This window comes from Pseudophryne corroboree, chromosome 1 (genome assembly GCF_028390025.1).
Source record: "Pseudophryne corroboree isolate aPseCor3 chromosome 1, aPseCor3.hap2, whole genome shotgun sequence".
NCBI classification, from domain to species: Eukaryota; Metazoa; Chordata; class Amphibia; order Anura; family Myobatrachidae; genus Pseudophryne; species Pseudophryne corroboree.
The window spans coordinates 75,415,820-75,441,534 of NC_086444.1; the positions used below are offsets into that span (position 1 = coordinate 75,415,820).

The 25,715-nt window shown below is 44.4% G+C and overlaps 1 protein-coding gene and 1 long non-coding RNA gene across 2 annotated transcripts in view; one reads left to right on the top strand and one right to left on the bottom strand.

Annotated features, from left to right (window-relative positions):
• The window catches only part of AGXT2 (alanine--glyoxylate aminotransferase 2), a 131,815-nt gene extending 110,100 nt beyond the window's left edge, over window positions 1-21,715 (bottom strand). Inside the window, exon 1 of the mRNA XM_063960767.1 lies at window positions 21,615-21,715. Within this exon, the coding sequence (XP_063816837.1) occupies window positions 21,615-21,675 (61 nt within the window). The 5' untranslated portion in view covers window positions 21,676-21,715. The remainder of the gene's footprint in view (window positions 1-21,614) is intronic.
• Window positions 1-25,715, top strand: part of LOC135056052 (uncharacterized) — a 192,885-nt gene that overhangs the window by 73,093 nt on the left and 94,077 nt on the right. The gene's annotated exons all lie outside the window — the stretch shown is intronic.

Below are 25,715 nucleotides of genomic sequence, written 5' to 3' on the forward strand. Positions count from 1 at the left end.
AGCCACAGCCGTGAACTACCGCACTGTACACTGGTTGATAAAGAGATAGTAGTATACTCGTAACAACTAGTATGACACTATGACGACGGTATAAAGAATGAAAAAAAAACCACGGTTAGGTGGTATATATTATAATAATAATACAATTATGGATGGACGGACTGCCTGCCGACTGCCGACACAGAGGTAGCCACAGCCGTGAACTACCGCACTGTACACTGGTTGATAAAGAGATAGTAGTATACTCGTAACAACTAGTATGACACTATGACGACGGTATAAAGAATGAAAAAAAAACCACGGTTAGGTGGTATATATTATAATAATAATACAATTATGGATGGACGGACTGCCTGCCGACTGCCGACACAGAGGTAGCCACAGCCGTGAACTACCGCACTGTACACTGGTTGATAAAGAGATAGTAGTATACTCGTAACAACTAGTATGACACTATGACGACGGTATAAAGAATGAAAAAAAAACCACGGTTAGGTGGTATATATTATAATAATAATACAATTATGGATGGACGGACTGCCTGCCGACTGCCGACACAGAGGTAGCCACAGCCGTGAACTACCGCACTGTACACTGGTTGATAAAGAGATAGTAGTATACTCGTAACAACTAGTATGACACTATGACGACGGTATAAAGAATGAAAAAAAAACCACGGTTAGGTGGTATATATTATAATAATAATACAATTATGGATGGACGGACTGCCTGCCGACTGCCGACACAGAGGTAGCCACAGCCGTGAACTACCGCACTGTACACTGGTTGATAAAGAGATAGTAGTATACTCGTAACAACTAGTATGACACTATGACGACGGTATAAAGAATGGAAAAAAAACCACGGTTAGGTGGTATATATTATAATAATAATACAATTATGGATGGACGGACTGCCTGCCGACTGCCGACACAGAGGTAGCCACAGCCGTGAACTACCGCACTGTACACTGGTTGATAAAGAGATAGTAGTATACTCGTAACAACTAGTATGACACTATGACGGTATAAAGAAAGAAAAAAAAAACCACGGTTAGGTGGTATATATTGTAATACAATTATGGATGGACGGACTGCCTGCCGAGTTCCGACTGCCGACACAGAGGTAGCCACAGCCGTGAACTACCGCACTGTACTGTGTCTGCTGCTAATATAGACTGGTTGATAAAGAGATAGTATACAATACATACAACAATATACTACTATACTGGTGGTCAGGCACTGGTCACCACTAGTCACACTGGCAGTGGCACTCCTGCAGCAAAAGTGTGCACTGTTTAATTTTAAATTAATATAATATTATGTACTCCTGGGGGCTCCTGCTATAACAACCTGCAGTGCTCCCCAGTCTCCCCCACAATTATTATAAGCTTTGCCTTTTATACATTGATGTGCAGCACACTGGGCTGAGCTGAGTGCACACAGACTGAGTCACACTGTGTGACTGGCTGCTGCTGTGTATCGTTTTTTTTCAGGCAGAGAACGGATATAGCAGAGAACGGATATATATTAAAATAAATAAAAGTTAACTAACAACAACTGCACTGGTCACTGTGGTAAACTCTGTCTGACTCTGCACAATCTCTCTCTCTCTTCTAATCTAATTTCTAATGGAGAGGACGCCAGCCACGTCCTCTCCCTATCAATCTCAATGCACGTGTGAAAATGGCGGCGACGCGCGGCTCCTTATATAGAATCCGAGTCTCGCGAGAATCCGACAGCGTCATGATGACGTTCGGGCGCGCTCGGGTTAACCGAGCAAGGCGGGAGGATCCGAGTCTGCTCGGACCCGTGAAAAAAACATGAAGTTCGTGCGGGTTCGGTTTCAGAGAAACCGAACCCGCTCATCTCTAGTTTATACACGTGGTAATTGGGAAAAAAGAAAACGAGGAGGTGATAACATTGTTGCCAGAATGTATACCGTCAATGTGAAAAATGAAGAACGCTTCTACCTACGCATTTTACTTCTACATGTTCCCGGTGCAATCAGTTTCCAGGCATTGCGCACAGTCAATAATGTTCTGTGTGAAACCTTTAAAGCAGCAGCTTTTGCCCAAGGACTACTTGCAGCCGATGACGAATGGCATCACTGTTTAACCGATGGAGCCACTTACCTTATGGGTAAACAGTTAAGGGAAATGTTTGCATACATCTGCTGCTTTTGTCAGCCTGCTCAACCACTCAGATTGTTGGAAAATCACATAATTGATCTGACTGTAGACTTTATGCAACACAATTCTGAAAACATTGCCCAAAACAACGCACTACATGACATCAACACAATCCTTCAACAACATGGATTATCCTGTTCTGTGCTTGGCTTGCCAACTCCTACGGGAAATGCACCAGCACAACAAAAATATAATCTCATTGAGGAAGCAGACGAAGCTCAAAGACTCATAGCAATGCTCAACAACCAGCAGTTACATGCATTCAACACAATTATCATGGCAGCGGATAACAGCCATGTTACCAACCATTGCTTTTATCTGGATGGGCCCGGGGGCTCAGGTAAAACATTCCTGTACACCACACTCATAGCATACATACGAGGAAACGGACAAATTGTATTGCCATTTGCAACCACTGGCACTGCAGCTACCTTACTCAAAGGAGGACGCACTGTTCACAGCGGCTTTAAACTTCCTGTCCCACTTCTTGATACCTCTGTTTCTTCACTGCGCCTAACTTCACCAGAAGCTGATGTATTACGTCAATCAACACTCATCATAATTGACGAAATTACTATGCTTCCAAAACATGGACTACGCTGTATTGACACACTCCTGCGTGACATCATGAACATCAACACACCATTTGGGGAAAAAATCATCGTTTTGGGGGGAGATTTTCGACAAACACTTCCTGTTGTTGCCCGAGGAACCCAAATCGATATTCTAGAATGCTGCATTAAAGCAAGTCACCTGTGGAAACATTTCACTCATCTCACTCTTACTACCAACATGCGCACCGAAGGACAAGTTGAACACAATAAATGGCTTCTACAAGTTGGTATGGGAACTCTGCCACCAATATCCAATTTCACCGACAATACCACCATTCTAATACCACAACATATGGTCACAACAGACAATCTAATAGAAACCATTTTTAAAAATGCAAGCCAGATGTCGGAGGAGGACCTAGCAAAACGAGTCATTATTGCACCCACAAACGCTCACACTCTCGACATTAACCGCAAGATTATTGATTTACTAGGAGAACATGGCACCATTTATTACAGTGCAGATTCTGTTGTCACTGAATATCCAAACGATACTTTAAACTTACCCATTGAATTTCTCCACAGCCAAACACCGTCAGGAATGCCTCCACATGTTCTGCTCTTAAAAAAAGGCGTCATTATAATGCTTTTACGCAACCTTAACCCACTGAAGGGATTATGTAACGGAACACGCCTAATTGTCGAAAAACTAGAACATCACTTCATAACGTGCAGAATTCTATCAGAGTGCAACAGAGGCGACGTTGTATTTATTCCACGAATTGATTTAGCTGTCAATGATACCACATTACCATTTATCCTACACCGTAGGCAGTTTCCCGTCATTCCCGCATACGCAATCACCATAAACAAATCTCAAGGACAAACTTTTGATCACGTTGGCATTCTTCTTCAAACAACAGTTTTCTCACATGGACAACTGTACGTTGCATTATCACGCTCTCGCAACGAACATCACGTCAAACTACACATTACACCAACTGACCAACAAGGACAGCTCCTGGGTGACGACCGTCACTTTACAAAAAATGTTGTTTTCAATCAAGTGTTTCAAATGTAAAACATGCCTTCACATACTTTACCTAAACAAAGCGTTTTCATTTACATTTCATTCCCATCCTAATTCTCTACATCGTACCCTACACACACTCACAACCCCCTACACACCATTCACCATCACATTTTCCATTTGCCAAACAACATTTAACCAACATCAAAACCAACAGTCCACCACAATACATTTGACAACTACTATTCTACACCTTAACCTTTATATAGGGGTTACGGGGGCGTAGCCCCTTACGACGGTGTGAAGAGCGCCCGCAGGGCGCGATGAATCACCTAGTATATATTAGAGATGAGCGCCGGAAATTTTTCGGGTTTTGTGTTTTGGTTTTGGGTTCGGTTCCGCGGCCGTGTTTTGGGTTCGACCGCGTTTTGGCAAAACCTCACCGAATTTTTTTTGTCGGATTCGGGTGTGTTTTGGATTCGGGTGTTTTTTTCAAAAAACCCTAAAAAACAGCTTAAATCATAGAATTTGGGGGTAATTTTGATCCCAAAGTATTATTAACCTCAAAAAACATAATTTACACTCATTTTCAGCCTATTCTGAACACATCACACCTCACAATATTATTTTTAGTCCTAAAATTTGCACCGAGGTCGCTGTGTGAGTAAGATAAGCGACCCTAGTGGCCGACACAAACACCGGGCCCATCTAGGAGTGGCACTGCAGTGTCACGCAGGATGTCCCTTCCAAAAAACCCTCCCCAAACAGCACATGACGCAAAGAAAAAAAGAGGCGCAATGAGGTAGCTGTGTGAGTAAGATTAGCGACCCTAGTGGCCGACACAAACACCGGGCCCATCTAGGAGTGGCACTGCAGTGTCACGCAGGATGTCCCTTCCAAAAAACCCTCCCCAAACAGCACATGACGCAAAGAAAAAAAGAGGCGCAATGAGGTAGCTGTGTGAGAAAGATAAGCGACCCTAGTGGCCGACACAAACACCGGGCCCATCTAGGAGTGGCACTGCAGTGTCACGCAGGATGTCCCTTCCAAAAAACCCTCCCCAAACAGCACATGACGCAAAGAAAAATAAAAGAAAAAAGAGGTGCAAGATGGAATTGTCCTTGGGCCCTTCCCACCCACCCTTATGTTGTATAAACAAAACAGGACATGCACACTTTAACCAACCCATCATTTCAGTGACAGGGTCTGCCACACGACTGTGACTGAAATGACGGGTTGGTTTGGACCCCCACCAAAAAAGAAGCAATTAATCTCTCCTTGCACAAACTGGCTCTACAGAGGCAAGATGTCCACCTCATCATCATCCTCCGATATATCACCGTGTACATCCCCCTCCTCACAGATTATCAATTCGTCCCCACTGGAATCCACCATGTCAGCTCCCTGTGTACTTTGTGGAGGCAATTGCTGCTGGTCAATGTCTCCGCGGAGGAATTGATTATAATTCATTTTAATGAACATCATCTTCTCCACATTTTCTGGATGTAACCTCGTACGCCGATTGCTGACAAGGTGAGCGGCGGCACTAAACACTCTTTCGGAGTACACACTTGTGGGAGGGCAACTTAGGTAGAATAAAGCCAGTTTGTGCAAGGGCCTCCAAATTGCCTCTTTTTCCTGCCAGTATAAGTACGGACTGTGTGACGTGCCTACTTGGATGCGGTCACTCATATAATCCTCCACCATTCTATCAATGGTGATAGAATCATATGCAGTGACAGTAGACGACATGTCCGTAATGGTTGTCAGGTCCTTCAGTCCGGACCAGATGTCAGCATCAGCAGTCGCTCCAGACTGCCCTGCATCACCGCCAGCGGGTGGGCTCGGAATTCTGAGCCTTTTCCTCGCACCCCCAGTTGCGGGAGAATGTGAAGGAGGAGATGTTGACAGGTCGCGTTCCGCTTGACTTGACAATTTTCTCACCAGCAGGTCTTTGAAACCCAGCAGACTTGTGTGCGCCGGAAAGAGAGATCCAAGGTAGGTTTTAAATCTAGGATCGAGCACGGTGGCCAAAATGTAGTGCTCTGATTTCAACAGATTGACCACCCGTGAATCCTTGTTAAGCGAATTAAGGGCTCCATCCACAAGTCCCAGTGCCTAGCGGAATCGCTCTGTCTTAGCTCCTCCTTCAATGTCTCCAGCTTCTTCTGCAAAAGCCTGATGAGGGGAATGACCTGACTCAGGCTGGCAGTGTCTGAACTGACTTCACGTGTGGCAAGTTCAAAAGGTTGCAGAACCTTGCACAACGTTGAAATCATTCTCCACTGCGCTTGAGACAGGTGCATTCCACCTCCTATATCGTGGTCAGTTGTATAGGCTTGAATGGCCTTTTGCTGCTCCTCCAACCTCTGAAGCATATAGAGGGTTGAATTCCACCTCGTTACCACCTCCTGCTTCAGATGATGGCAGGGCAGGTTCAGGCGTTTTTGGTGGTGCTCCAGTCTTCTGTACGTGCTGCCTGTACGCCGAAAGTGTCCCGCAATTTTTCTGGCCACCGACAGCATCTCTTGCACGCCCCTGTCGTTTTTTAAAAAATTCTGCACCACCAAATTCAAGGTATGTGCAAAACATGGGACGTGCTGGAATTTGCCCAGATGTAATGCACGCACAATATTGCTGGCGTTGTCCGATGCCACAAATCCACAGGAGAGTCCAATTGGGGTAAGCCATTCCGCGATGATCTTCCTCAGTTGCCGTAAGAGGTTTTCAGCTGTGTGCGTATTCTGGAAACCGGTGATACAAAGCGTAGCCTGCCTAGGAACGAGTTGGCGTTTGCGAGATGCTGCTACTGGTGCCGCCGCTGCTGTTCTTGCGGCGGGAGTCCATACATCTACCCAGTGGGCTGTCACAGTCATATAGTCCTGACCCTGCCCTGCTCCACTTGTCCACATGTCCGTGGTTAAGTGGACATTGGGTACAGCTGCATTTTTTAGGACACTGGTGACTCTTTTTCTGAGGTCTATGTACATTTTCGGTATCGCAACCCTAGAGAAATGGAACCTAGATGGTATTTGGTACCGGGGACACAGTACCTCCAACAAGTCTCTAGTTGGCTCTGCAGTAATGATGGATACCGGAACCACGTTTCTCACCACCCAGGATGTCAAGGCCTCAGTTATCCGCTTTGCAGTAGGATGACTGCTGTGATATTTAATCTTCCTCGCAAATGACTGTTGGACAGTCAATTGCTTGGTGGAAGTAGTAAAAGTGGTCTTACGACTTCCTCTCTGGGATGACCATCGACTCCCAGCAGCAACAACAGCAGCGCCAGCAGCAGTAGGCGTTACACGCAAGGATGCATCGGAGGAATCCCAGGCAGGAGAGGACTCGTCAGACTTGCCAGTGACATGGCCTGCAGGACTATTGGCATTCCTGGGGAAGGAGGAAATTGACACTGAGGGAGTTGGTGGGGTGGTTTGCGTGAGCTTGGTTACAAGAGGAAGGGATTTACTGGTCAGTGGAGTGCTTCCGCTGTCACCCAAAGTTTTTGAACTTGTCACTGACTTATTATGAATGCGCTGCAGGTGACGTATAAGGGAGGATGTTCCGAGGTGGTTAACGTCCTTACCCCTACTTATTACAGCTTGACAAAGGGAACACACGGCTTGACACCTGTTGTCCGCATTTCTGGTGAAATACCTCCACACCGAAGAGCTGATTTTTTTGGTATTTTCACCTGGCATGTCAACGGCCATATTCGTCCCACGGACAACAGGTGTCTCCCCGGGTGCCTGACTTAAACAAACCACCTCACCATCAGAATCCTCCTTGTCAATTTCCTCCCCAGCGCCAGCAACACCCATATCCTCCTCATCCTGGTGGACTTCAACACTGACATCTTCAATCTCACTATCAGGAACTGGACTGCGGGTGCTCCTTCCAGCACTTGCAGGGGGCGTGCAAATGGTGGAAGGCGCATGCTCTTCACATCCAGTGTTGGGAAGGTCAGGCATCGCAACCGACACAATTGGACTCTCCTTGTGGATTTGGGATTTCGAAGAACGCACAGTTCTTTGCTGTGCTTTTGCCAGCTTGAGTCGTTTCATTTTTCTAGCGAGAGGCTGAGTGCTTCCATCCTCATGTGAAGCTGAACCACTAGCCATGAACATAGGCCAGGGCCTCAGCCGTTCCTTGCCACTCCGTGTGGTAAATGGCATATTGGCAAGTTTACGCTTCTCCTCCGACAATTTTAGTTTAGGTTTTGGAGTCCTTTTTTTTCTGATATTTGGTGTTTTGGATTTGACATGCTCTGTACTATGACATTGGGCATCGGCCTTGGCAGACGACGTTGCTGGCATTTCATCGTCTCGGCCATGACTAGTGGCAGCAGCTTCAGCACGAGGTGGAAGTGGATCTTGATCTTTCCCTAATTTTGGAACCTCAACTTTTTTGTTCTCCATATTTTATAGGCAGAACTAAAAGGCACCTCAGGTAAACAATGGAGATGGATGGATTGGATACTAGTATACAATTATGGACGGACTGCCACGGTTAGGTGGTATAAAAAAACCACGGTTAGGTGGTATATATTATAATAATAATACAATTATGGATGGACGGACTGCCTGCCGACTGCCGACACAGAGGTAGCCACAGCCGTGAACTACCGCACTGTACACTGGTTGATAAAGAGATAGTAGTATACTCGTAACAACTAGTATGACACTATGACGACGGTATAAAGAAAGAAAAAAAAATACCACAGTTAGGTGGTATATATTATAATAATAATACAATTATGGATGGACGGACTGCCTGCCGACTGCCGACACAGAGGTAGCCACAGCCGTGAACTACCGCACTGTACACTGGTTGATAAAGAGATAGTAGTATACTCGTAACAACTAGTATGACACTATGACGACGGTATAAAGAATGAAAAAAAAACCACGGTTAGGTGGTATATATTATAATAATAATACAATTATGGATGGACGGACTGCCTGCCGACTGCCGACACAGAGGTAGCCACAGCCGTGAACTACCGCACTGTACACTGGTTGATAAAGAGATAGTAGTATACTCGTAACAACTAGTATGACACTATGACGACGGTATAAAGAAAGAAAAAAAAATACCACGGTTAGGTGGTATATATTATAATAATAATACAATTATGGATGGACGGACTGCCTGCCGACTGCCGACACAGAGGTAGCCACAGCCGTGAACTACCGCACTGTACACTGGTTGATAAAGAGATAGTAGTATACTCGTAACAACTAGTATGACACTATGACGACGGTATAAAGAATGAAAAAAAAACCACGGTTAGGTGGTATATATTATAATAATAATACAATTATGGATGGACGGACTGCCTGCCGACTGCCGACACAGAGGTAGCCACAGCCGTGAACTACCGCACTGTACACTGGTTGATAAAGAGATAGTAGTATACTCGTAACAACTAGTATGACACTATGACGACGGTATAAAGAAAGAAAAAAAAATACCACGGTTAGGTGGTATATATTATAATAATAATACAATTATGGATGGACGGACTGCCTGCCGACTGCCGACACAGAGGTAGCCACAGCCGTGAACTACCGCACTGTACACTGGTTGATAAAGAGATAGTAGTATACTCGTAACAACTAGTATGACACTATGACGACGGTATAAAGAATGAAAAAAAAACCACGGTTAGGTGGTATATATTATAATAATAATACAATTATGGATGGACGGACTGCCTGCCGACTGCCGACACAGAGGTAGCCACAGCCGTGAACTACCGCACTGTACACTGGTTGATAAAGAGATAGTAGTATACTCGTAACAACTAGTATGACACTATGACGACGGTATAAAGAAAGAAAAAAAAATACCACAGTTAGGTGGTATATATTATAATAATAATACAATTATGGATGGACGGACTGCCTGCCGACTGCCGACACAGAGGTAGCCACAGCCGTGAACTACCGCACTGTACACTGGTTGATAAAGAGATAGTAGTATACTCGTAACAACTAGTATGACACTATGACGACGGTATAAAGAATGAAAAAAAAACCACGGTTAGGTGGTATATATTATAATAATAATACAATTATGGATGGACGGACTGCCTGCCGACTGCCGACACAGAGGTAGCCACAGCCGTGAACTACCGCACTGTACACTGGTTGATAAAGAGATAGTAGTATACTCGTAACAACTAGTATGACACTATGACGACGGTATAAAGAATGAAAAAAAAACCACGGTTAGGTGGTATATATTATAATAATAATACAATTATGGATGGACGGACTGCCTGCCGACTGCCGACACAGAGGTAGCCACAGCCGTGAACTACCGCACTGTACACTGGTTGATAAAGAGATAGTAGTATACTCGTAACAACTAGTATGACACTATGACGACGGTATAAAGAATGAAAAAAAAACCACGGTTAGGTGGTATATATTATAATAATAATACAATTATGGATGGACGGACTGCCTGCCGACTGCCGACACAGAGGTAGCCACAGCCGTGAACTACCGCACTGTACACTGGTTGATAAAGAGATAGTAGTATACTCGTAACAACTAGTATGACACTATGACGACGGTATAAAGAAAGAAAAAAAAATACCACGGTTAGGTGGTATATATTATAATAATAATACAATTATGGATGGACGGACTGCCTGCCGACTGCCGACACAGAGGTAGCCACAGCCGTGAACTACCGCACTGTACACTGGTTGATAAAGAGATAGTAGTATACTCGTAACAACTAGTATGACACTATGACGACGGTATAAAGAATGAAAAAAAAACCACGGTTAGGTGGTATATATTATAATAATAATACAATTATGGATGGACGGACTGCCTGCCGACTGCCGACACAGAGGTAGCCACAGCCGTGAACTACCGCACTGTACACTGGTTGATAAAGAGATAGTAGTATACTCGTAACAACTAGTATGACACTATGACGACGGTATAAAGAATGAAAAAAAAACCACGGTTAGGTGGTATATATTATAATAATAATACAATTATGGATGGACGGACTGCCTGCCGACTGCCGACACAGAGGTAGCCACAGCCGTGAACTACCGCACTGTACACTGGTTGATAAAGAGATAGTAGTATACTCGTAACAACTAGTATGACACTATGACGACGGTATAAAGAATGAAAAAAAAACCACGGTTAGGTGGTATATATTATAATAATAATACAATTATGGATGGACGGACTGCCTGCCGACTGCCGACACAGAGGTAGCCACAGCCGTGAACTACCGCACTGTACACTGGTTGATAAAGAGATAGTAGTATACTCGTAACAACTAGTATGACACTATGACGGTATAAAGAATGAAAAAAAAACCACGGTTAGGTGGTATATATTATAATAATAATAATACAATTATGGATGGACGGACTGCCTGCCGACTGCCGACACAGAGGTAGCCACAGCCGTGAACTACCGCACTGTACACTGGTTGATAAAGAGATAGTAGTATACTCGTAACAACTAGTATGACACTATGACGACGGTATAAAGAAAGAAAAAAAAATACCACGGTTAGGTGGTATATATTGTAATACAATTATGGATGGACGGACTGCCTGCCGAGTTCCGACTGCCGACACAGAGGTAGCCACAGCCGTGAACTACCGCACTGTACTGTGTCTGCTGCTAATATAGACTGGTTGATAAAGAGATAGTATACAATACATACAACAATATACTACTATACTGGTGGTCAGGCACTGGTCACCACTAGTCACACTGGCAGTGGCACTCCTGCAGCAAAAGTGTGCACTGTTTAATTTTAAATTAATATAATATTATGTACTCCTGGGGGCTCCTGCTATAACAACCTGCAGTGCTCCCCAGTCTCCCCCACAATTATTATAAGCTTTGCCTTTTATACATTGATGTGCAGCACACTGGGCTGAGCTGAGTGCACACAGACTGAGTCACACTGTGTGACTGGCTGCTGCTGTGTATCGTTTTTTTTCAGGCAGAGAACGGATATAGCAGAGAACGGACGGATATATTATATTAAAATAAATAAAAGTTAACTAACAACAACTGCACTGGTCACTGTGGTAAACTCTGTCTGACTCTGCACAATCTCTCTCTCTCTTCTAATCTAATTTCTAATGGAGAGGACGCCAGCCACGTCCTCTCCCTATCAATCTCAATGCACGTGTGAAAATGGCGGCGACGCGCGGCTCCTTATATAGAATCCGAGTCTCGCGAGAATCCGACAGCGTCATGATGACGTTCGGGCGCGCTCGGGTTAACCGAGCAAGGCGGGAGGATCCGAGTCTGCTCGGACCCGTGAAAAAAAACATGAAGTTCGTGCGGGTTCGGTTTCAGAGAAACCGAACCCGCTCATCTCTAGTATATATATATATATATATATATATATATATACAAATACTGCTAGTGCATGTATGATAATGTACCAGATGAATAACAATAATGCACTGTAGAGAATACGCCATAGTACTGTGCAGTATAATGTGTAACATATGCATAATGTATAACAAAGAGGGTGGGGCCCACCGGTGGTTTCCCCTGTGCCCCTATGGGCCAGTAAGAGCCTGCGTGAGGACCAATATTGGAGGTAATGGGGGGTCATTCTTATTCGCTCGCTGCTGTTTTTCGCAGCCGAGCGAACGGGTCTCTACTGCGCATGTGCCGAAGGCCGTTGCAGGGCTGCGATCGCCTCTGCCTGATTGACAGGCAGAGGCATTCGCTGGGCGGAAATGGGCGGAACGGCGGCGTTTGGCCGCCGTTTCGTAGGCGTGGTACGGCCAACGCAGGCATGGCCGCAACAAACGGGGGGGGGGGGGGGGGGCGGGCCGCAGCGGCTGCGTGACATCACACACAGCCGCTGCGAGCCGGGGAGTGAGGAGTAGCTCCCGGCCAGCATGCTAAAGCTGCGCTGGCTGGGAGCTACTCTTCAAGTGCAAAGGCATCGCCGCTGTGCGATGCCTTTGCAATTCTGCAGGGGGAGCCGGCACTGACATGCGGGGCGGACTAGCCCTGTGCTGGGCGTCCCCCCGCATGTCAGTGTGAATGATCGTAGCTGTGCTAAAGTTAGCACAGCTACGATCAACTCGGAATGACCCCCAATATTCCTTCCTCCCTCACATCTGAATAATCTGGAAATTACAGATCTTCACGGAAAAGCTGTTTTGAAGAGAGAAATTATTTATAAAAAAATTGAAAGTAAAAAATACCCCCAATAACTAAAAAAAATAGTCCAAATAAACCAGAGAATAATGTTTCATTCACAGGATACGGTGACTGCTGCAGAACTTCTCTTTACCTTTGTGAATTTTTTGTTGTTGTTGAGACATAGTTGCCTACCCTCCCTCATTCTGCAGGAGACTCCCTGAAATGGCAGCAATCTCCCTCACTCCCTGAAAAGTCCAGCAATCTCCCTGATTGCACCTGACCCCCCATTATACAGCTATTACATTCTTGGGGGAAAAATAAATCAGAGCTATATACATTCAAATGGGATCATTAGTGCCATTTCCGTGCATTGGTTATAAGGCACAATGATCCCTATGGCCACTTACAGTATATGGAAGCTCTTGTAAAACACAATACACAAACAAATCCTGCAAAATATCAGTGTATTTTATTCAACAAATAGATCTTACTAACTTTGGGCTCATTTACATTTGGATGTAAGTCATTTTCATGACACACTTCTCCGATGTAGCAGTATGCGCCCGCGCTGATAGGTGTTACTTTCACAATCTCCCTGACATGCTTTTTCAAAAGTAGGTAAGTGTGTGTTGAGAGGTACAAGGTCACAGTAGCTTATATTGTGTTAACCGTTAACAAATACTGTGCGGGTTAATGACTAACCTACATAACTGCATCGCTATGAGGGATTGACGTTTTAGCTGGCAGGATACTTGTAAACGGTCACCCAGGAATGACTGACAGTCTGCACTGCTCCATACATGTAAGGGACATCCATACCACCACCCCCGTTACCACACTCGGTGTATAGACTATACAGCAAGGAGACCCATTACTATTTAAAACCTGCTATGTTAATATTTTTTTTTTTCAACTATAGGACAATTGTGTCCAACTATACAACCATCAGCATTCAGATGGCAGACAGAGGAGGTATTACTGTTCTGCATTCTTAGCACTACTACTGTACATGTAGTTCTGGCAGATCTTCAGAAATTAATCCACTTTAATGCGTTTGAACCATTCCGTGTTATTAAATCTAAGTCTACTCTCAATTCCGGTATGTCATGCATGGTGATGTATATACATCACAGCACTGTATGCATATAAAGGCTATGGGGCTTAGTCGGACGCAATGCTCATATAAGTTTTGTTACTGCGTATGCGTCTGAAGTCGTACGGCACAAGTTTCCTTCGGTGTTAGTGTAGGACCAGTTGAGCTGTACAGACTGAGAGGTGGCTATGCAGACGTACACAGACATTCATTCTTATGGGCGTTTTATGGGAGTGTCCCAGGAGTAGTTTCGGACTCAGGGCCTTATTCAGAGTTGATCATAGCAGCAAATGTGTTAGCTAATGATGGGCAAAACCATGTGCACTGCAGGTGGGGCAGATATAACATGTGCAGAGAGAGTTAAGGCCCCCATCCACTAGTCCGATTTGGGCAGTTTTCTTCAGATTTCGACGCTTCTAACCATCAAATCTGAAGAAAAGTGTCACATCGGATGGCTCTTTCGATCCGATGCGCACTCCCGTGTCAGATTTGTCTGAACTACAGATCTCTGAGGCTGCCCCAACTATTTATCTGAATCTGAAGAAATCAGGTGCACATCGGAGTGTTTTTTTTACTTCAGATGTATCTGATCAGATTCATCTGAAGCGTCACTTGACTGGCATCTCCCTGACCACTCCCACCCACCACAGGACGCGGCGGCAGCAGCAGCATCAGATCAATCGCATGTAGCATGTGTTCATCAGACATATCTGATGCGATCTGTCGGCACATGATAGATTGCATCAGATATATCTGAAGTGAATGTAGTGAAAATTAAAGCCAGGATCCGATCCGATTCCCGGGACGCTTCCGGGAGAGTTCAAGAGAAATCTGATGAGATCTGCAGTTCAGATAAGTCTGAGTAGTGGATGGCCACTTTTAGATTTGGGTGGGTTATTTTGTTTCTGTGCAGGGTAAATACTGGCTGCTTTATTTTTACACTGCAATTTAGATTTCAGTTTGAACACACCCCACCCAAATCTAACACTCTGCACATGTTACATCTGCCCCACCTGCAGTGCACATGGGGCCTAATTCAGACCTGATCGATAGGCTGCGTTTTCGTACATCAGGTCTAAACTGCACATGCATATGCACCGCAATGCGCAGGCGTGTCGCACGGGTACAAAGCGGATCGCCGGACAGCGATGGGTTTGTGCAAAGAATCCATTCGCACGGGCGTTCGCAAGGAGATTGACAGAAAGAAGGCGTTTGTGGGTGTCAACTGAACGTTTTCTGGGAGTGGTTGGAAAAAATGCAGGTGTGTCCAAGTGTTTGCAGGGAGGGTTCATGACGTCAATACCGGTCCCGGACAGGCTGATGTGATCGCAGCGGCTGAGTAAGTCCTGGGCTACTCAGAGACTGCACAAAATCTGTTTGTACAGCTCTGCTACACATGTGATCGCACACTTGCAAAGCGAAAATACACTCCCCTATGGGCGGCGACTATCTGTTCGCAGAGCTGCAAAAAACAGCTAGCGAGCGAACAGGTCTGAATTAGCCCACATGGTTTTGCCCATTAGCTAACAAATTTGCTGCTGCGATCAGATCTGAATTAGTCCCTCAGATGCTTACTCACACACATTGGAATACATACTTTGACAGATTCTGTCAGATTATTTCAAAAATATTCTACTTACAACCTGCACCACCCATGCAGGTGAATAGAAAGTCAATTGGAATGCACCATGAGGGTCATTCCGAGTTGTTAGCTCGTTGCCGATTTTCGCAACGGAGCAATTAAGGCAAAAATGCGCATGCGCATGGTACGCAGCGCGCATGCGGTAAGTATTTTAGCCCAAAACTTAGTAGATTTACTCACGTCCGAACAAAGAATTTTCATCGTTGAAGTGATCGGAGTGTGATTGACAGGAAGTGGGTGCTTCTGGGTGGAAACTGGACGTTTTCTGGGAGTGTGCGGAAAAACGCAGGTGTGTCAGGGAAAAACGCGGGAGTGTCTGGAGAAACGGGGGAGTGGCTGGCCGAACGCAGGGCGTGTTTGTGACGTCAAACCAGGAACGAAACGGCCTGAGCTGATCGCAATCTGTGAGTAGGTCTGGAGCTACTCAGAAACTGCTAAGAATTTTCTATTCACAATTCTGCTAATCTTTCGTTCACTGTTCTGCTAAGCTAAGATACACTCCCAGAGGGCGGCGGCCTAGCGTGTGCAATGCTGCTAAAATCTGCTAGCGAGCGAACAACTCGGAATGACCCCCCATGAGCAAGATGCCGGCGTATTCCGTCTCCTGTGAGTTTTGACGGCCCAGGGCAGCGTTTTATTTGCAACATGAAGTAGTGTCTGGCAGTATACACAGAGCATATTCAAGACTAAACATCATCTTATTTATTTTTATAAGTATACATTGTAGAAGAAGGCATTTGAAGGTACATAGATACTTTTTGACTGCTTCATTCTAGGTATTATTAATATTATTTTTTGCAATCACTGACGTATTTATAATGGATGCAGTGGTTGCGGTGCACACGGGCCCCCAGGGTTCAGGCGGCCCACACCGCACACCCTGCACCCATTATTTTTAATACTTAACCTCTGAAGTCCCATGGCGCAGCAGCAACTCTGCAGAAATCACTGTGAAAATGGCGCGGTTCCATTTTCCCAGTGTTTCGCGTATGCGCAGTAGGAAAATCACTGGGAAAGTGGGCACGGCACCATTTTCCCAGCAATCTGTGCACGTGCTGTAGACTCTGGGACAGCGCTAGGGCCCCCTAGGGTGCAAACATAGCCTACACTACAGTATACAAGTGTGTATACTTAGGGTTGTGGCTTGATGGTGCTTGTGGGAAATGCTATAATCACATTAGCCTAGGCACCACTGGTGAGGGTTAGTGTGAGGGGGTGGTCTTCAGTTTTCCGGCTGTTGGGATCCCGGCGCACAGTATACCGGCGCTGGAATCCCGACACCCGGCATACCAACATCTTTTCTCCCTCTTGGGGGTCCAACAACCCCCCTGGAGGGAGGATAAATAGCGCAGCGAGCCCGCAAGGGGCTCATTTGCGCTTGCCCAGCTGTCAGTATGCCGACGGTCGGGATCCCGACGCCGGTATGCTGGCCTGCCGGGAGCCCGGCTGCCGGCATACCATACTACACCCGTATGAGGCTGTAGGGGGTGAGGAGTAGATTGCTTCCCGACTCATGTCAGGATTCTAAACAGCGGGATGCCGAGGTTGGTATTCTGATCACCGACTTCCTGTTTGCCGGCGTTTCAGCCCCAACCCATACAAACGTGTTGATTTCCTCTGCACAGTTCAGATGGGAAGCTATTTACTGCCACAATCCAAATGAAACATCATATATGTAAAGTTAATATAAAGGGCCGTGAATTCATGTAATATACAGTGGGCCTTATACCGTGGTGCACACTATTGTGGAGCCGTTGCTGCTTCTTTTTGCAGAGCCGCGACAGTGATAATATGCACATCCTACTTATTGCCTTCCCTCGCGTGATAACGTGCACCTAAGGGTGAAAGCCCTGAGACACCCACTTTTTTAGCGTTGCTGCACAACATCGCGTCCACCATCACCACTTGTACCAGCCCTCTGGTAGGTGCAGTGTTTCTGCTGGAACATGGCCTCCGGGGCTGCGGCTCTGTGTCTGAGAACGTGGCTGCTTTCACTGACACGCTGGCGACACTCACCTAACGCACCCACAGAATAGAAATTTTTTGTGCTCATTTCACCTACCAATCCCCACCCAGGAACGCCCATGGTTATCCCTCGCCAATTCTGATACCAGAATTCCCATATTTGTGCGTACACTCAATTTACCGTATGGGATTACAGAATATTTTGCGCATTTGCGGTAGCCAATAATCGCACTGTTACGTCAAAGTTAGAACTGCGTGCACCCCTAAAATCAGGCTCAGTAGCTCCAGTTCTACTGAATTAGGGGCCTATTTATCAATGAGTGTTAAAACTCGTTGCATATGATAAATGGTGCTCCAGCCAATCAGCTTCCAACTGTCATGTGTTCAGCTCCCAACTGTCATGTGTTCAGCTCCCAACTGTCATGTGTTTGAAAAATGACAGTTGGGAGCCGATTGGCTGGAGCACCATTAATCATATACAACAAGTTTTATCATTCACAACAACTTTTAACACCCGTTGATAAATGGGCCCCTAAACCCATTCAGTGTGAGAGCACAATACAATAATAAAAATTAATTGGTTCCTATTAATAATAAAGTTATTAATAGGAACACGGATTTGTGAAGGATAGAGCATGTCAAACTAACTTAATACTGTAAGCTTTTATGAAACAGTTAGTGCGAACCTAGATCAGGGTACAGAGGTGGATGTAATCTCTTTAGATTTTGACAAAGCTTTCGATACTGTACCGCACATGAGACTCATATACAAATTAGGAGAACTTGGGCTAGGGAGCACAATGTGCACTTAGGTTAGAAATTGGTTGGATAAAAGGGAGTGGTGGTAAATGGAATATTTTTGAATTGGACTGAAGTACTAAGTGGTGTGCCACAAGGGTCTGTACTTGGACCACTATTGTTTAACATTTTCATAAATGATCTAGATGTAGGTCTAGAGAGTACAATGTCAATTTTTGCAGACAATACCAAACTGTGTAAGGTTATAAATTCGGAGGGAGATGCTAAGGGGTATATTCAATTAGGGTCGGATCCATTCCGACATGCATTTGTCGGAATGGATCCGACAACCCCTATTCTATCCCATCTCAATTCAACTTGAAAAAAAGTTGAATTGAGATGAGACCTGTGAGCGGAGAAGAGGGGGGAGAACAGCGGGGACAGCCGCGGGCAGACGGAGGAGAGCAGCCCTACAGCAGCGCTGCAGAAGGATGTCTCACAACGGCCAGGCCTCACGGCAGTTTCTACCCGGCTCCAGCAAGCGTGACCTCACTTGCTGGAGCCGGGTGGACGCTGCCGTGAGTGGCACGGCTGTGACACATCCTCCTGCAGTGCAGTGCTGTAGCGCTGCTCTCCCCTGTATGCCCACGGCTGTCCCCGTCTCCCCGCGGCTCTCCCCCCTCTGCTCCTCTAAGGTCCCTCATCTCAGTCCGACATTTTTTATGTCGGACTGAGATGGTCGGAAACGGGGCCAAATCCTGTCGAATTTGGCCCCGTTTCCCTCAAAAGTACGTGAATCGGCAACTATACCGCCGATTCACGTACTATTCGACAAGTCGAATTCCCCGACTTGTCAAATAAAAATAGCAGGGACTGGATAGGTCGAATTACGAATAGACCTTAAAAAGTCGAAAACTGCCGTCTTTTCGACAGACGGCAGCTTTCGACTCTAATTGAATATACCCCTTAAGTCTCTACAGAACTACTTATTTAGATTAGAAACATGGGCAGCAAAATGGAGAATGCGGTTCAACATAGACAAATGTAAGGTAAAGCACTTTGGTAGCAAGAACAGAAACACTCCCTACATACTAAATGGGGAGAAACTAGGAGATTCTGTACTGAAAAAATATTTAGGTGTTCACATTGATAACAAACTTAGCAGTAGTACCCAAAGTAGAAATGCAGCAAAACAGGCAAACAAGGTATTAGCATGCATAAAGCGTGGAATTGATGCAAGGGATGAGAGTATTATACTCCCATTGTATAAATCACTGGTGCGGCCACATCTTGAATACTGTGCACAACTATGGGCATGATACTATAAAAAGGACACCCTAGAACTAGAAAAGGTTCAAAGACGGGCAACCAAACTGATCAAGGGGATAGAGATGCTAGAATACGAGGAAAGGCTTGCTAAGCTGGGTATGTTTACACTGGAAAAAAGGAGATTAACAGGGGACATGATTAATATTTACAAATATATAAGGGATCAATACACAGAGCTAGCAGGGGATTTGTTTTTGGTAAGATCTCCACAAAGGACACGGGACACCTGCTTAGGTTAGAGGAGAAGAGATTTAGCACTCTGAAACGGAAGGGTTTCTTCACAGTAAGGACAATACATACAGGTTGAGTATCCCTTATCCAAAATGCTTGGGACCAGAGGTATTTTGGATATGGGATTTATCCGTATTTTGGAATAATTGCATACCATAATGGGATATCATGGTGATGGGACCTAAATCTAAGCACAGAATGCATTTATGTTTCATATACACCTTATACACACAGCCTGAAGGTAATTTTAGCCAATATTTTTTATAACTTTGTGCATTAAACAAAGTGTGTCTACATTCACACAATTCATTTATGTTTCATATACACCTTATACACACAGCCTGAAGGTCATTTAATAAATATTTTTAATAACTTTGTGTATTAAACAAAGTTTGTGTACATTGAGCCATTAAAAAACAAAGGTTTCACTATCTCACTCTCACTCAAAAAAGTCTGTATTTCGGAATATTCCGTATTTCGGAATATTTGGATATGGGATACTCAACCTGTACTTGGAATTCCCTGCCTGTGAAAGTAGTGATGGCGGACTCGGTCACTACTTTTAAGAATGGGCTAGATAAATTCCTAATGGATAAGGATATTCAGGGGTATGATGGGTAAATGATGCACTTTAATAATAAAATAAAAGAACTATAAAAAATAAAAAAGAGGAATGGACATAACAGTTAAACATTCACCAAAGTTAAAATTAGTGATCTCCTATATTGCAATATTTTAAGACTAAAAGGTTGAACTCGATGGACAAATTGTCTTTTTTCAACCTCAAAAACTATGGTGGTCATTCCGAGTTGATCACTAGCTGCATTCATTCGCTGTGCAGCGATGAGGCAAAAAATCGGCACTTCAGCGCATGCGTATGCGGCGCAATGCGCACGTGCAACGTACTATTACAACGAACGATGCAGTTTCACACAGGGTCTAGCGAAGCTTTTCAGTCGCACTGCTGGCCGCAGAGTGATTGACATGAAGTGGGCGTTCCTGGGTGTCAACTGACCGTTTTCAGGGAGTGTTGAAAAAAAACGCAGGTGGGCGAACGCAGGGCGTGTTTGTGATGTCAAAACAGGAACTGAACAGTCTGAAGTGATCGCAAGCGCTGAGTAGGTCTGGAGCTACTCTAAAACTGCACAAAAAACTTTGTAGCCGCTCTGCGATCCTTTCGTTCACACTTCTGCTAAGCTAAAATACACTCCCAGTGGCAGGCGGCATAGCGTTTGCACGGCTGCTAAAAACAGCTAGCGAGCGATCAACTCGGAATGACCACCTATGTTACAAAATCAGTCACTATACAGTTTTGCTTGTAGCCAATTATCATTGTATAAAGTTTGTGTCATGGAACATTCTGAGGATCAAATGTATACATTTACAACACACTATGTTTCCCAAGCCTGTTACTTATATTTCATTTAGATCATTGATAGTTTTTTGACTACTGTACTATACTATTGGACATATAATGATTTACCTATAAGCCATGCTCTGTTACAACAGATTAGGAAGTACAAATGAATAGCATAATGAGCACTACTGCAGTTGAGGAACTGATTTGGATCCAGATGCGTCATAAAGAGAAACTACTGTGCTGACAGATAGTAGACACTCATTGAGTGAAGTCAGAGCTTGTTTTTTTATTTCGTTGCAAAGACTCCCACTTACCTGCACTTGGGTGCTGTTGTTTAAAAAGGTTAGGCCACCCTTTAGTGAGAGAGCTTCTCATGGTTGCTGTGATTCTTATCTCAGGAAGCAGAAAGGGACTTGCAGAAAGATTCCTCCTGTTTACACACGCAGAATATGTAAGGACAGAAGAGAGGAGGAGAGAGGAGGGGGGGGGGGGGGGGCGGACCATACAGTACACTACATTCTCTCTGCAACAGGGAAACATGGACCATCTATTTTGGGAGACCCAAATATCAGGCTGGAATTCTGGAAGTATCTAGGAAAGAAGGCAGATTAAAGTATCATAACAATTAATAACTAGTAATATAAGACAACTGCATCTCACCAGAGCTGTAAGTAGAATTTTTTGTGTCCTGTGCCAGAGAATGGCACCCACCTCCCTATTTTTCCTAAGGTGCATACCTCGCTGGGAAGGGGCATGACAAAATTAATCAGGGAGAAAGTCTTCCCACATTCTCCCTCTCTCTCTCTCTTTATATACAATTACACACACACATACACACACACACACATATATATATATATATATATATACACACACACACACACACACAGTATGTATGTGTGTGTGTGTATATATATATATATATATATATAAAACAGGAGTAGGATATTAAAACCGTTGTGGCTTAATAAGAGGGTCAAGGAACGAATGGATAAAAAAAGGCGTGCTTTCAAAGCATTTAAGTCTGACGGAACGGTGGGATCATTCCAGTTTTACAAGGAATGTAACAAAAAATGCAAAAAAAGAAATCAGAGCAGCAGAAATAGAAAACGAAAAACAAATCGCAAAGGAGAGTATAACAAACCCCAAAAAGTTCTTTAAGTACATAAATGGAAAAAGGTTAAAAAGGGAGAATATTGGGCTTTTAAAGGGCGAGTTGGATGTCTTGATTAATGATAGGGATAAAGCGGATTTATTTAATACATTTTTTCATCAGTATTCACGAATGAGGACAGGTTGACGAGAGTAGAGCATAAAATTAGCGATGAAAACGACCCGATGATAGGTACTTGGTTAAAAGAGGAAGTAGTCCAGGAGAGAGTAAGTACAATTAAGATAAATAAATCTCCTGGGCCGAATGGACTCCACCCCAGGGTTCTTATGGAACTTAATGTAGAGATAGCGAGACCCCTATATTTGATTTTCAGAGAGTCAGTTGGATCAGGAACGATACCAAAGGACTGGCGTATAGCAGAGGTTGTCCCAATATTTAAAAAGGGACTCACCCCCATAACTATAGACCGGTAAGTTTGACATCTATAGTGGGGAAATTACTAGAAGGTATATTAAGGGACAGCATACTTGAGTACTTGGATACCGCCAAGGTTATTACTAGGAATCAGCATGGTTTTGTGAAGGACAGATCCTGTCAAACTAACTTAATAAGCTTCTACGAGAAAGTGAGCGATAATATTGATCAGGTTCATGCAGTGGATGTGATCTTTTTGGACTTCGCTAAGGCCTTTTTCAAAGTTCTACATAAGAGACTAAGGGGTACATTTACTAAGCAGTGATAAGAGTGGAGAAGTGAGCCAGTGGAGAAATTTCCCCATCAACCAATCAGCAGCTCTGTATCATTTTATAGTATGCAAATTATAGATGTTACTTCAGTGCTGATTGGTTGCCATGGGCAACTTCTCCACTGGCTCACTACTCCGCTCTTATCACTGCTTAGAAAATGTACCCCTAATTCTCAAATTAAGGGAGTTGGGGTAGGGGACACTATTTGTACTTGGGTGAATAATTGGCTGTTCAATAGGGAACAGTGATTGGGGATTAATGGGATGTACTCTGAATGGGCTTCTGTGCTCAGTGGAATTCCACAGGATTCAGTACTTGGACCATTGCTGCTTAACATATTCATTAATGACCTAGGAGAGGGACTGGAAAGCACAGTGTCAATTTTCGCAGATGATGCTAAGCTATGTAGAGTAATTAATTCAGACAAGGATGTTGAGTCTCTGCAGAATGACTTATCTAGACTTGAGGTCTGTGCGGATAGATGGAGATAAGATTCAATACAGACAAATGTAAAGTTATGCACTTTGGGACTAAGAACAACCAGGCAGCCTATAAACTAAATGGGGAAAATGTAGGGATTACAGTAGTTGAAAAAGATTTGGGAGTGCTCATCGACAATAAACTTGGTAGCAGTACGCAATGTCAAAATGCAGCAACAAAAGCAAATAAGGTGTTAGCATGCATTAAATGGGGAATGGAGACAAGGGATGAGAGTGTAATCCTGCCACTGTATAAATCATTGGTGCGGCCACACCTGGAATATTGTGTACAGTTCTGGCACCTCACTATAAAAAAGATAACCTGAGACTCGAAAAGGTTCAGAGGCGAGCCACCAAACTGGTCAAGGGTTTAGAGGCACTGGATTATGAGACTTAAAAGGTTTTTTTTTACACTGGAAAAGTGGAGACTGAGAGGAGACATTATTAATATTTTTAAATACATAAAGGGACAACACAAGGATTTATCAAACGATTTGTTCATAAAAAAAAAACACTACATAGGACACGAGGACACCCCTTGAGGTTAGAAGAAAAAAAATTCCATACACAATGGAGAAAGGGTTCTTCACAGTAAGAACAGTAAAGATTTGGAATTCTTTGCCAGAGAAGGCCGGTCGATGTCAAGGAGTGAAGAAACTTCACTCCCCCCGTCAGCTCCCCCCCCCCTCCCAGCCGCCGGGTCTGCCGTCGGCCGTATCGGCCATCAGGTACCTCACCTCGGCCAGTATGTAGGCCCCTTTAGACTTCTCCAGCTTGGAATTCTCTAGCTTTCTATGCAAGGGCAGATAGATTAATGAATAGAGTGTCTAACTTCAGTGCGATAGGTAATGGGTTAGAATTCTGAGCACATCAGAATACCGAAATGCAATAAAGGATAGTGCGACTGAACAACAAACCTACCTACTCTGCAGTGCTCACTCCCCGCACAAATCGTTACAGTCCTGCTTATCACTGGCCATAATCATACTGGAATTAGAGATGTGCACTGACTAGGCACTTTTCGTGTTTTGGTTCTGGTTCCGGTTCCATGTTCGTGTTTTGGATCTGGATTGGTTTTGCCAAAACCACCCTTTCATGTTTTGGTTTTGGATCTGGATGATTTAAAAAAAAAAAAAAAACTGTTAAAATCACAGAATTTGGGGGTAATTTTGATCCTACGGTATTATTAACCTCAATAACAATAATTTCCACTCATTTCCGGTCTATTCTGAACACCTCACACCTCACAATATTGTTTTTAGGCCTAAATATTGCACCGAGGTGGCTGTATGACTAAGCTAAGCGACACAAGTGTGCGGCACAAACACCTGGCCCATCTAGGAGTGGCACTGCAGTGGCAGACAGGATGGCACTTAAAAAAAACTAGGCCCCAAACAGCAAATCATGCAAAGAAGTAAAAAAGGTGCAATGAGGTAGCTGTATGACTAAGCTAAGCGACAGAAGTGTGCGGCACAAACACCTAGCCCATCTAAGGTTGGCACTGCAATCCCACTGCACTAATGGCGGATACCGGACACACGTCTAACACCAACAAAGTTATCAAGGCCTCAGTTATCCGCTTTGCAACAGGATGACTGCTGTCATATTTAATCTTCCTCGCAAAGGACTGTTGGACAGTCATTTTCTTAGTTGAAGTAATACAAGTGGTCTTCCGACTTCCCCTCTGGGATGACGATCAACTTCCAGCAGCAACAACAGCGGCAGCAGCACTAGGAGGAAGTGATTCTTGATCTTTCCCTATTTTATCCTCCAAATTTTTGTTCTGCATTATTTTTCTGCAGTTATATAACAAAATGCAGCAAAGGAGAGTGTACCTCACACACCACACAGGGCAAACCCTGTAAAAATAATTTTGATTAAATATTAACAACCCCTTTATTTGGAGTAAATAATATAGAGCACAGGACAGCACCACTGAACTTCAGTGACGTACGGTGAGGGCAGTGACTGGGGAGGCACTTAGTGATGTGCACTGGACTGGACTTATACAGCAGCACTGGACATATGGCAGCAGAGGACACCACCACTGTGACTGGACTGAGCAGCACAAGACAG